Source organism: Pelobates fuscus, chromosome 12 (assembly GCF_036172605.1).
Source record: "Pelobates fuscus isolate aPelFus1 chromosome 12, aPelFus1.pri, whole genome shotgun sequence".
In the NCBI taxonomy this organism is placed as follows: domain Eukaryota; kingdom Metazoa; phylum Chordata; class Amphibia; order Anura; family Pelobatidae; genus Pelobates; species Pelobates fuscus.
In genome coordinates, this window is record NC_086328.1 from 82509360 (window position 1) to 82520474 (window position 11115).

The window sequence follows — 11115 nt, forward strand, 5'->3', positions numbered from 1 at the left end:
ATGTAAAAGATTGCAATACTAAGACTGCCTCTAGTTGCGGTCTACCACCACTAGTGGCTTACTGGAGTTTCACAGAGTTTAACTCCATTAACCACACAGGTCCTCCCCTGTCCATTACTAGCGACTGGGCAGCAATAGGCCAGTAGTCTTTATCAAAGAGCACAACCCCCTAGCTGCTCACTATTAAGTGGACATGCCTCCACTTTCAGCTTGGCAGGTCAGGGCAACGTGATAGGTTTAAAAACCTCTCTTGTACCAATATAGGGATCATAGTAACACCATAGGTTCTAGTTTAAATTTTAGAAGCAAATATATCAAGCAGCTAATTCATTATCAGGTCCAGCTGCTAGAAATTCAGCTGGCATTAAATCCGGTCAAAACCCAATAAAAATATCAGCAAAATCCAGTAAACGTTTGACTGGGTTTTGCCAATAGAATGGAATTGCGACCTTGTTAAAACATTTCAATTGGGGGGAGGTGGTGGGAACAAATAAACAAACAAAAACAAAAAAATCTTTGTGTTTACCATCTAAAATTTACAAGGCAACCATCCATGGATATTTTATACCCTGATAAAAAAAAGTTATTTATTTAATTTTAATTCTGTAATCGTGCTTCCTTTCTGAAATAAATCACTAAAGTCAATGAGCACTCCTGCTCTGTATTTCTTTAACATTAGGAATATGCCAATACAAAACACTGCACCCAATGACTGGAACAATTTATTAGAATATATATTTTATCCTCTATCGTTTTTTGTATAAAATAATTGGGATCCAGTCAAAAATAGGAAAGACATATATGTCAGATTATTGTTCACTGTCCCTATAGAGGAAGCAGAAGTATCTGCAACAGGTTTCTTCTTCACAAGATGGTCTCCCAGCAGCTTAGAAGAGCCAGTATTCGCCATCCTTTAATTACAGTACTTGTAAGTGGACAAAGTTCTAAAATGAGCAAAGTGCATTAATGACAGTTTGCTCTAACAATGTCCATCAGCAACTTGGGAAAAGCACAACAGCTTCCATGCTGAGCATTTACTTGTAGACACTTTAAGAGAGCTTGGTACATTTCAGATGACTTTCCTCTTTTTTTTCTGCTTCTTGGACGTGGAGACTTTAGTTATATCCTCTGCATTAGAATCACTTGTGACCGGTTGCCGTATAGTTGGAGTTTTCTCCACCACAGTCTCCATAGCGTCCCAGACTTCATCCTCCTCATCTTTGACTTCCTGTTCAGTAGTTGCAACCAATTCCTCTTCCTGAAGGTTAAGCAAATTGTCAGATGACACTTTCTACTGTATGGCTACTTGCCTATTGCCCACCACCCCGAGTTTAACTCGCTACTCACCTCCCATTTGTCACGTGACGTCAAGAGAAGACAATTTAACCGTGACTTGAGATACACCTGACGTAGTAAAAGAAAATTTATAAATATTAGGGGGAAAGGCTTTCAAAAGGGTTTTTCATAAGTTACTTTTGTTATTCTCTAATGTAATTTTAAGCATTTCAGGTAAATTACATGTCAACTGTAATATATTTGAGAATCACAAACTGTACCTTTTTTATTTATTTTTTTTAAATGATGCCCAATAAAGAATAGCAGAGAATTTTTTTTAAATAGCTCATTAACTCAGTCAAACGTGACTGCCCTGGGAGCACTAGCGTGCACAAGGAGTGTACCAGGCACATCCCAAAGCCAAACTAAATTGTGGACACTGCCATCTAAATCCCAATATAATACAACTCATCATCCTTCGTAATTTAGTTATCTTAATAATTTTTCAGTAGATCAAAATGTGTTTTTTAGTGTTTGTATTATAAATGTTAAGTTTAATATATATATATAATGCTTGTAATGATTGAGATAAAAAAAAAAAAAAAAAAACACTGATTCACACACCTCTCATTGGGTGCATAGTCTGTTAGTCTGCTAATGCATGTAGAAACAACTGGAAGGGCATTTTCAGACACCCAGGTCATTAATTGATCTGGTAGTCAGGAGAAGTTACAGAGTTTATAAGCAACATTTCTATATGCAGGCCAAGTATCTGTATGCCCCCATTATGCGATAATTTTCCTCTGTTTCCCATTTAAAACCATTACTGATGTGTGAACACTATATCTGTAGATCTAATCTATCACTAAAGAAGACATCAACTCTAGATGATCCCTGGCTAGATTACAAACTCATCCACCCTTCATACAGATACATATGGGGACAGCTACTCAGATTTGTACCTTGTGCAAAAGTTCCTTGTCATTCAAGTGATGTACCCGCAGGAACCTGTCTAAACCACACGAGGCCACAAGGGGCATTGATTTGTGACACTGTATAGAACGAATAGAGCCTGCAGATCCCTTCAGAGCACGCAGAAGACTGCCTGTGAGAACGAAGAAAGAAATTAGGCAGGAGCAAAAAAAAAACAAAACAAGAAAAAAAAAAAAACATCCCAATTGTAAATCTCTGTTAATATAGATTACAATAATTACACTGGTACGTGAAGAAAATATCAAAGATGACATACTGGACCTATACTTTACAGTTTATTCATTCAACAGTGAATTATGGAGGACCAATACAAGGATTGCAAATTTTAGGGCAAATCAGACAATTTATAAAAAACATTCAGTTATTTTGGCCTAGATTTGCAGCTCCATTCCCAAATCCCCTCAATTATCAGTTTAAGGCTAAAAACATTTGTTATCCATTTTGATAGAGTGGTGGAGCCCTCTAGTGGAAGACAGATTTTTCTCTCTGGTCTTGATTACTCGAACAAATGTTGTTCAAACTACTGGAAGCATCTGTGCATTGTCTGCATGTATACTCAGGTGGAGGATCTTTTTGCACTACTGATTGCCATTCTCATTGTATTTTCCAAAAGAAAAGGAAACCAGATGGTGAATGGAAAGGCTAGATTTGATTTCTTGGAACTTTTGGATGTTCAAATTGCTGAAGCCATCGTGTTTTATATTGCCATCAATTATGTAAAAAGATTAACTCAGACCTCCATAGCCACTTCTGCTTTTATGGTGATAGGAATCTGTATGTTCAGGGTTTGTTTGAATTTTGTCATTTACAAAGTCTATCACAAAACATTCCATTTGTATTCCACATCATGTTCATGTACGAACAAGTTCCAGCAATTAAACTGGTATTGTTTACATTATGTCGTCATCTCATGGAAGGTGACATCTGAAGTCAAGATTTAAAAAAAATTACCCAGAGTCCAATTCTCGTATTCAAGCTCTATATACTATTTTAATAAATACAGTATATACCTTTCCGCAGATCGATCACTCCAATGTTACCATGAGAATTTCCAACCACCACAGACCTATAAAGGAAAATATGATAAATAGAAAAACCTGATGTGAAAAATTATTCGCCTTGAGAAAACGCAGACTACAAGCTCATAAGTCACACACAGTTTAAAAGAGGTTGTAACTAGCTGGAGAACATACAAAAAAGTATTAGTTAGCATTACTTAAAGTTATGGACGTGAGGGATCCATCACACCTCTGAACTTACATGCCATCGGGTGTGACACTCAGTGCAGTTAGAGGATCTTCACCATATAAAGCCTCCAAAACTGGTCGTCTCTGAGGGCAACTGGGGTCATAGATTCTAACCTGACAGAGAGACAGGCACAAGTTAATATTAGAAGTTATGGATCAAACTAAATCTTCGAGATAAAAGAGAAAACAAAAGTGACACTTACTTGATGGTAACTTGTGCAAGTGACAATCTTGTCTGTTCCTGGAATGAAATCTAGGTCACGAATCCAGACTGGTACTCGCAAGTCCAACCAATCATTCCTCACCTTTGATGAAAAACCATAAGACTTGTTTGTTTCAAGAAGCCTATCTCACAGCACAATAAACCCAACCTTCAACGCTCACCCATAAACATGTCAAATATTCTCAAATTTCAATGTGTACTACAATGATTTAGCCATCATTTGACCACCATGCTCAAAGCAGTCCTTTTTTACGGGCAACCTAATATCCTACTAGAATCCAGCTAAGCAGCGGCAGCATCACTATTTCTTTAGTCTTTTGTTCATATATGTTGCTGTATTATAGCTATGATGAAAGGCATTTAACAACTACTTTAACCGCTTAAGGACACATGACATGTGTGACATGTCATGATTCCCTTTTATTCCAGAAGTTTGGTCCTTAAGGGGTTAATCCAAATTGATTTAATTAAATAAATGCACTTATATGCAGCTTATTGTATTTGTTTACTGCAAAAAGCCTGACTTTACTCGCCAGAACAACTACAGCTTATTGTATTTGTTCAGGTGAGTACAATCAGTCCCTTTAGGCTTTTTGCAGTAAACATTTTCTTTTCAGAGAAAGGCAGTGTTTACATTACAGCCTAGGAATACCTCCAGTGGTAGTCACTCAGACGGACACTAGAGGTGCTTCCTGGGTCAGTACTGCACAGTAGGCCAGGGCTGTGTTTGGCTTATGCTGGCTCGGCCCCTGATATGCCTCTAACAAGCTCAGCCAATCCAACGATTTTCCATGTTTAAATTAGTGTTGGCTCCACTGATACTGGGGTACTTCATCATAGTAAATGGGGTACTTTGGCCACATTGTGTTAAGCCAACCACAATGTCAAATAGTGTAAATCAAGTCCCATATATGTTTTCTAAGATAGGTGACTAAGTAGCCTTGTAAAATTTAATCTGTATTTTATATATATTTTTTGTCTGGACAGCAGCGCCATTGCTGAGAAATACATGTTCTGGGTGTGCACCCCAATCCCCAGGAAGATATCACCAGAGGTAGCTGTACGAAGTGAGCCCTGACACTCGAACAAGCATAAGTTCCAATTATTTCATTTGAGAGTGGAGGACCCTGAATCCAAATGTTGAGGAGTACACTATAGGGTTAGGAATACATACAACCCATTAGTAAGAAGTCAAATCATGTTAACTGTTTGACATTTCAATCCCTCAAGCATCTGAGGAAGCAACCGTTTCACTAAAGCAATATCAATTTTGGCCAACATTTAACATCATCCATTGGCTGCTAATTTTGTGCTGCACATCACAGGAGTCTCACATTCTTTGCTCTGAAGATTGGTTCCTCTGTTCTTTGCAGGTCCCAAATTTTCAAATCATTTTCTTTTCCACCTGTTCCTACTTTGTTACGATCAGCATCACACTGGCGCATCTTCCTCACTCCGGGCCCAACCTGCAGCTCTAGCTAAAAAAAAATAAAAAAATAAAAAATATACACGTCTATTAGGGTTGTGCAGTAAATGACAAATCCAGAACAAACACCACAACAGATTCGATTTATTCCATTAATTCCCACCGGTTTATAGCTGCTTCACTATTTATTATTCTTTCTAGAAGATGTCAACACCAGCTCGTGACCTTTCACTCTACTACCTTGCATGATTCTAAAACTGTAATAGTGCCCAACCATAAAAAACCCTAGGCAAAGTCTTTGTCCTTGTGCCATTCTCAATTTACACATTGAGACATAACTGGTCCCAGGCCAGACATGCAAGAAAAAAAAATTGTAGGTGCTTTAAATACCAATCTTGTATTATAACAATATGCAAAATGTAAACACTTTTACTTGGCATAATCTGCACCTAACAGCAAATCAAGTCAAACACTTCAAAAAGCTTATTTCTCAGGAAACAGATTTATGCCCTCGCTTGCACTAGGTTTGATGTGCTAGACTTGACTTAAAGGACCACTCCGAACCCCAAAAGCTTGCTGAAGAGCTCTATGGGTGAGTAGCATAGTTTAACCCTAGTTTATAAAAGTGCTGATTTCTATGAGAAATCCGCACTTTTATAAATTTTATAGGGAACATTCCCCGCAGCTGTCAAACAGCCCGGGAGGTTTGCAGACTCCTTCCGTTAGCTCCCCTGGGCCAACGGAAGTAGCAGGCACGCTCCATTTTCCTGCCTCCCCACTCACCAGCTCCTCAGCTCTAGACCTCAGACCAGACGCATGTGCGACACGTGTGAACAAATACAGAGGCTTCTCAATGAGAAGCCTCTGATTGGCTATTTTCCTATAAAGAGACAGCAAGTCTCTTTAGGGAAAAAAAAGGGGAGGGCTTGCTATGGCTGCAGTTCATAAGATCTGCAGTCTTGGAAAGCTCTTAAGATATACCCCAATGAATACATGTATGGAAATTCATACATATTCATTGGGGGTATATCTGCTAAATAGTGGTTTCCTCCCCCCTCTCTCCCATGTGGGCAGTGAAGTGGTCCTTTAAGTGGTCAGGGAAAGCACAGTTCATTGTTCTACTTATAGGTTTGTCCCTTTAAGCATCACTGCTGTATGTAACACATTTAGGTGCCCTCAGCACTAAAATCACTGGCAAAACATAGATCCTAAATGCTAAAGAACCAGAACAGTTTGGATCGGTATCCTTCACACAATGTGATCACTTTCAGAGCAAACTGCATGCAGAAAACATACAATTACTTTTGCACTTTTTTTTTTTTTTTTTAATACAATTACCATGCCTCATTTAAAACTTTTTTTTTTTTAAATCATATGATGTTTAGTATGATGCATTTTTCAACCTTAGAACCTTCACGTAGAGAGCTAAACTACTTAGCTACCCAAGTAATACTCACATTCTCAGAGGATCCCTGTTGCCACACCTTGAGTAATCCTGACTCCACGCATGTTATGATGGCACTAAAACAGAAAATGAGAAACATCATTGAACTGCAAAGAATCACTTACTGACAAGGCTGGGTTAACTCCATCATGGTGAACGGTTACTCAAAACTTACTATGACATGTCATCTGCCATGGCAGCCACCAGAGGTGCATCCTGGGTCAATGCTGCACTAAGTGCAGCACTGACGTTCAGCGTCTCCACGCTTTGCATGGAGACGCTGAACGTTCCTCATAGAGTTGCATTGATTGAAAGCATCTATATAAGGAAATGCTGAATGGCACAGTATGGAGTTTTGCTGCGCATGCGCAATAGCCTTCCAATGCATTTATATAGAAAATCAATGGAAACCAAGGACACTGAGAAGGACAGAGCTTCTCCAGCCCTACGCTCCAATCAGCCTGAGCCATCAGTAGGTCCCACGTGAAGCCACTCCACTGCACACAAAAGTATGTAACAGGAGGGTGAGTGAACATATAAGAATTATAATGTGTGCATGTATTTATATCTGTGTAGGCATGTACATATAAAAACAAAGCCCTGCAATCAAATGCCAAACATATCTAAACAAACCACTTAATTAAATTACTAATACTATACACAAATGTGGAAAGCCAACACCACAAACACACTCCTCCAATCAAATTGCAAACATTACAAAACACACCGCTGTATTCAAATGCCCAAATTATATACAAACACCCCTTCATTCAAACATCAACACTACACACAACATGAACAACTGCATTTAAAAGGCAACACCACACACAAACAAACCCTTACATGCACACAAATACTCTATTCAAAAACATGCTTACATTCAAATGCAAACACTGCTTGCAACTACACACCTGCAAGGATGGGCAAATGGTAGATCTCTAGTTGTACAACAGATGGGGATCTACCCTTTGGCCACCCTTGTGCTAAGCTAGAGGGGTTCCCCAAAACATTTCTTGCACCAGGTCCCTCTCTACATTAGTCCCACCACTGGATAATAGGTACAGAGCCGTGGCCCTTTCTATAAAAAAAACTGTTAGAAATGTAGACAAACAGCACCTAGGGAACCAATATTGGAAACTCTAGTTGAACCAAGTCTATAGAACTACAACTGTCATAATGTTTAGCCACCCTTTTGAATGGACAGTAACGCTCTGACTCACTTATCTAAGATTCCAAGGCCACGGAACACACCCTCTCCTCCTCCGCAATCATGAAATTCTGTGAATTTAGATTTCTCTGCGCTGTAGACTTTCACTGTCCCATCTTTGCAGCCAATGAGGATCTGGAAAGATAAGGAATTGGGCTTTTACAGGACACTTCTGAGAACATAACAAGAACACAACATTTTAATGATAAGTGAAAACGCCAGATGAGTCTATTCATTAAACATTTTTCAGCTATCTACTTTTGAGCCTTATTCCAACAAATTCATTACAGCACCTATTTAGCAGGGCGGGAAAACAAAAAAAGGAAGAGAAAGACACTGTAACCTATGTGGAGAACTGATTTCTATGCTGATGGCTCCAGACTTAAAATCACATCCTTAATTTTACTTACAATTTACCAATTTAAAGGGACACTATCGTCACTATATCAGAATAACTACAGCTTACTGAATTTGTTCTGGTGAGTAGAATCATTACCTTCAGGCTTTTTGCTGTAAACACTGTCTTTTCAGAGAAAATGCAGGGTTTACATTACAGCCTTTTGATAACTTCACTGGCCACTCCTTAGATGGCTGTTAGAGATCCTTCCTGGCTCATGGCTGCCTAAATTGCATCCAAACATTCAGTATCTCCTCCCTCTGCATGCAGACACTGAACTTTCCTCATAAAGATTCATTGATTAATTCATCTCTATGAGGAGATGCTGATTGGCCAGGGCTGTGTTTGAATCATGCTGGCTCTGCCCCTGATCTCCCTCCATGTCAGTCTCAGCCAATCCTATGGAGAAGCATTGTGATTGGATCAGGCTACCACTTCTGATGATGTCAGCACACTGCTTGTTTTTCTGAGTCAAACAGCATGCAGAGTTACAGCTTCAAGCTTGAATACAGTAAGATTTGTACTATATTTATGGAGGCATGAGGGGCCCAGGGTGGATAGATGGTGGTTTTAACACTATAGGGTCAGGAATACATGTTTGTGTTCCTGATCCTATAGTGATCCTTTAACCCCTTAAGGACCAAACTTCTGGAATAAAAGGGAATAATGACATGTCAGACATGTCATGTGTCCTTAAGGGGTTAAAGAAATTGGGTACATTTTTACAGAGAACCAGAAGTACACAAACATTTTTTTCCTTCAAAACATAGCACGCAAACACAAATTCAAATATATGTGCATAGGGACCTAAGCAGGGCACGATGGACAATTATGCGTGCCTGGGTAAACGCTTGCACACACCTATAAAAGCCCTATTCAATTTTATTGTCTAGCTTATGCATGTATTACACCAGTATAGCATGCCAGATGTTCCTGGGTAATAATCCAATCTGTTTCCGAACAATTTGATTGTTTTGTTTCTTCTATAGTCTTCTCTAGTATGTCTAAAATGGAAGATTTTCCTCCACAATATAAATATCAATTTAGTCTCTATTTGGACAAAATTAATTGAATGAGAACCACACGGGGTAGAATTTATGTATTTAAAGTGGAAGCAGAAACTTTGAAACAAGCCATATCAGAAGAAGAGAGAGGTTGCAGGCACCTAGGTAAGTGCCAAACTCTTATAAAGCACCTAGGGAAGGTATTGAATGCCCCAATATTGGAGAGTGTGACAACAATTTGATATTTGTATTAATGCATGCACCCAATGCAATTAAATTATTGGCACCATAACCACTAAAGTGTATTGAGATTGCCCATTTAAAGCAGAACTGTCTGTTCTTATAAAGTGATACTCCTTGTTCTGTCACCGCAGAAATGTAGTATTTCACCAAGGTAAAAAACAAAAACACAGTGGAGTTGAAGAGTTACTCCAAGTGCCATGACCACTTCAGTAATTTGAGGTGTTCACAGTGCTTTTAGTCTGTGTAACATTTAACTTTGAAACGCACATACTGAGCTTAACCCTTCTGTTGTCCTGGAGGTGAAAACATCTGCCAGTGTCACTTAGTGTCATAAGCCTACCCTGAACTCTAGGCTTTGCACAGCATGTCATTCATTGGCTGAGAGAGGTCAGCTGATGCTCTCAGCCACTAAATGGCAATATCCACTGGAGTAACCATTAAAAAAAATTAAAAAAATTACCTCCTCTGCACTTCTTTGTGGACAACTTCATTGCCCCATGATGCCTTTGGAGCATTTACACAGAAATGTAATTTGAGTGCATGTGCACTCAGGGATTCCTTCAGCGGTGCCTTATGGGCACATGGCTAGTGCATACAGCTATTACAGCTATGCCCAACTGGGCATGCAAATATAAAAATGGGAACATCACAACGAAAAGTTAACTTAGTTATTCTGTTGTAGAAAATCACACAAGCAACAGTTCTGCTTTAACTCACCTCGGATTCCTGAGGATCCCCCCAGCACATAACATTTACTTCTTGTCCAGGGGTGAGAGATGAGACATCTGTGTAATTGGCGGCTTGTCTCTTCACAAGGTTTATGCCTGAGTAATACACATGGAAGTTATGTTTACACTATAGCTCATAGTATTTTAAAGGATTTTTATAATGTTTAGGAATATAGTTATTAACGAACAGCATTCAAATACAAATCCAGACAGGATATTCACTGATTCACATGTGCATTTATCAGTATAGCATGTTACGGCTAATAGTTAAATGCGTCTAAACAGTAATTACACCTTTCTGCTTAGAACGCAAATCTTAAACACTTTAATGATATAAACTGTCACAAGTAAAAAGTACATCAATGATCTAGAATACACCTTCCCTTCCCAAAACAGAATACATACATACCATACTCAATATAAATGCCCCTTATTTATACGAAATTACAATCACCATGCCCAGACTCATATTGTCAACTAATCGGTATTGTGATCGTGACCTCTGACCTTTTAATATTCCAGTCTCGGTACCGACCCACACGTGGTTCTGTATAGGCGCCGCCATGTTTACAGCGCTAGGCTAGTCCAAGGACAACTTCCCTTACATCACTTCCTGTCAGAGCGTTAGGATCGACGGGACGTGTAGTTCTGGTAGTCAAGTCTACTATGGGAAGAAACAAACATGTAAGATAAGTGATACGCAAGAACACTGAGACAAAATAAAAATGTTATATAATAGAGAGAGAGAGAAAGAAAGAAAATGAATTATAATGGTCTAATTTGGATATTTTCATCATTTTACCCCCAGCCAATTATCACACAGTGTCTGTGGGCCCCTCTGGGTCACAGTGTCTAGTTGTTATTCATATTTAGACATAATGCATACTTGCTCACCTGTTTGTAATTATTAAATAAACACCCCATGTGG

General features: G+C 38.9%; 1 protein-coding gene across 1 annotated transcript; it reads right to left on the reverse strand.

Moving 5' to 3' along the window:
* Positions 1–929: 929 nt before the first annotated feature.
* On the reverse strand, positions 930–10777 carry WDR74 (WD repeat domain 74). Its single transcript, XM_063438725.1, has 11 exons — positions 10695–10777; positions 10177–10283; positions 7829–7950; positions 6622–6685; positions 5073–5216; positions 3719–3820; positions 3529–3629; positions 3279–3334; positions 2238–2380; positions 1348–1404; positions 930–1258 (listed from the first exon to the last, which is right to left on the reverse strand). Exons 1-11 carry the CDS (start codon positions 10750–10752, stop codon positions 1070–1072), a joined length of 1143 nt encoding a protein of 380 aa, XP_063294795.1. The 5' UTR covers positions 10753–10777; the 3' UTR covers positions 930–1069.
* Positions 10778–11115: the final 338 nt, after the last annotated feature.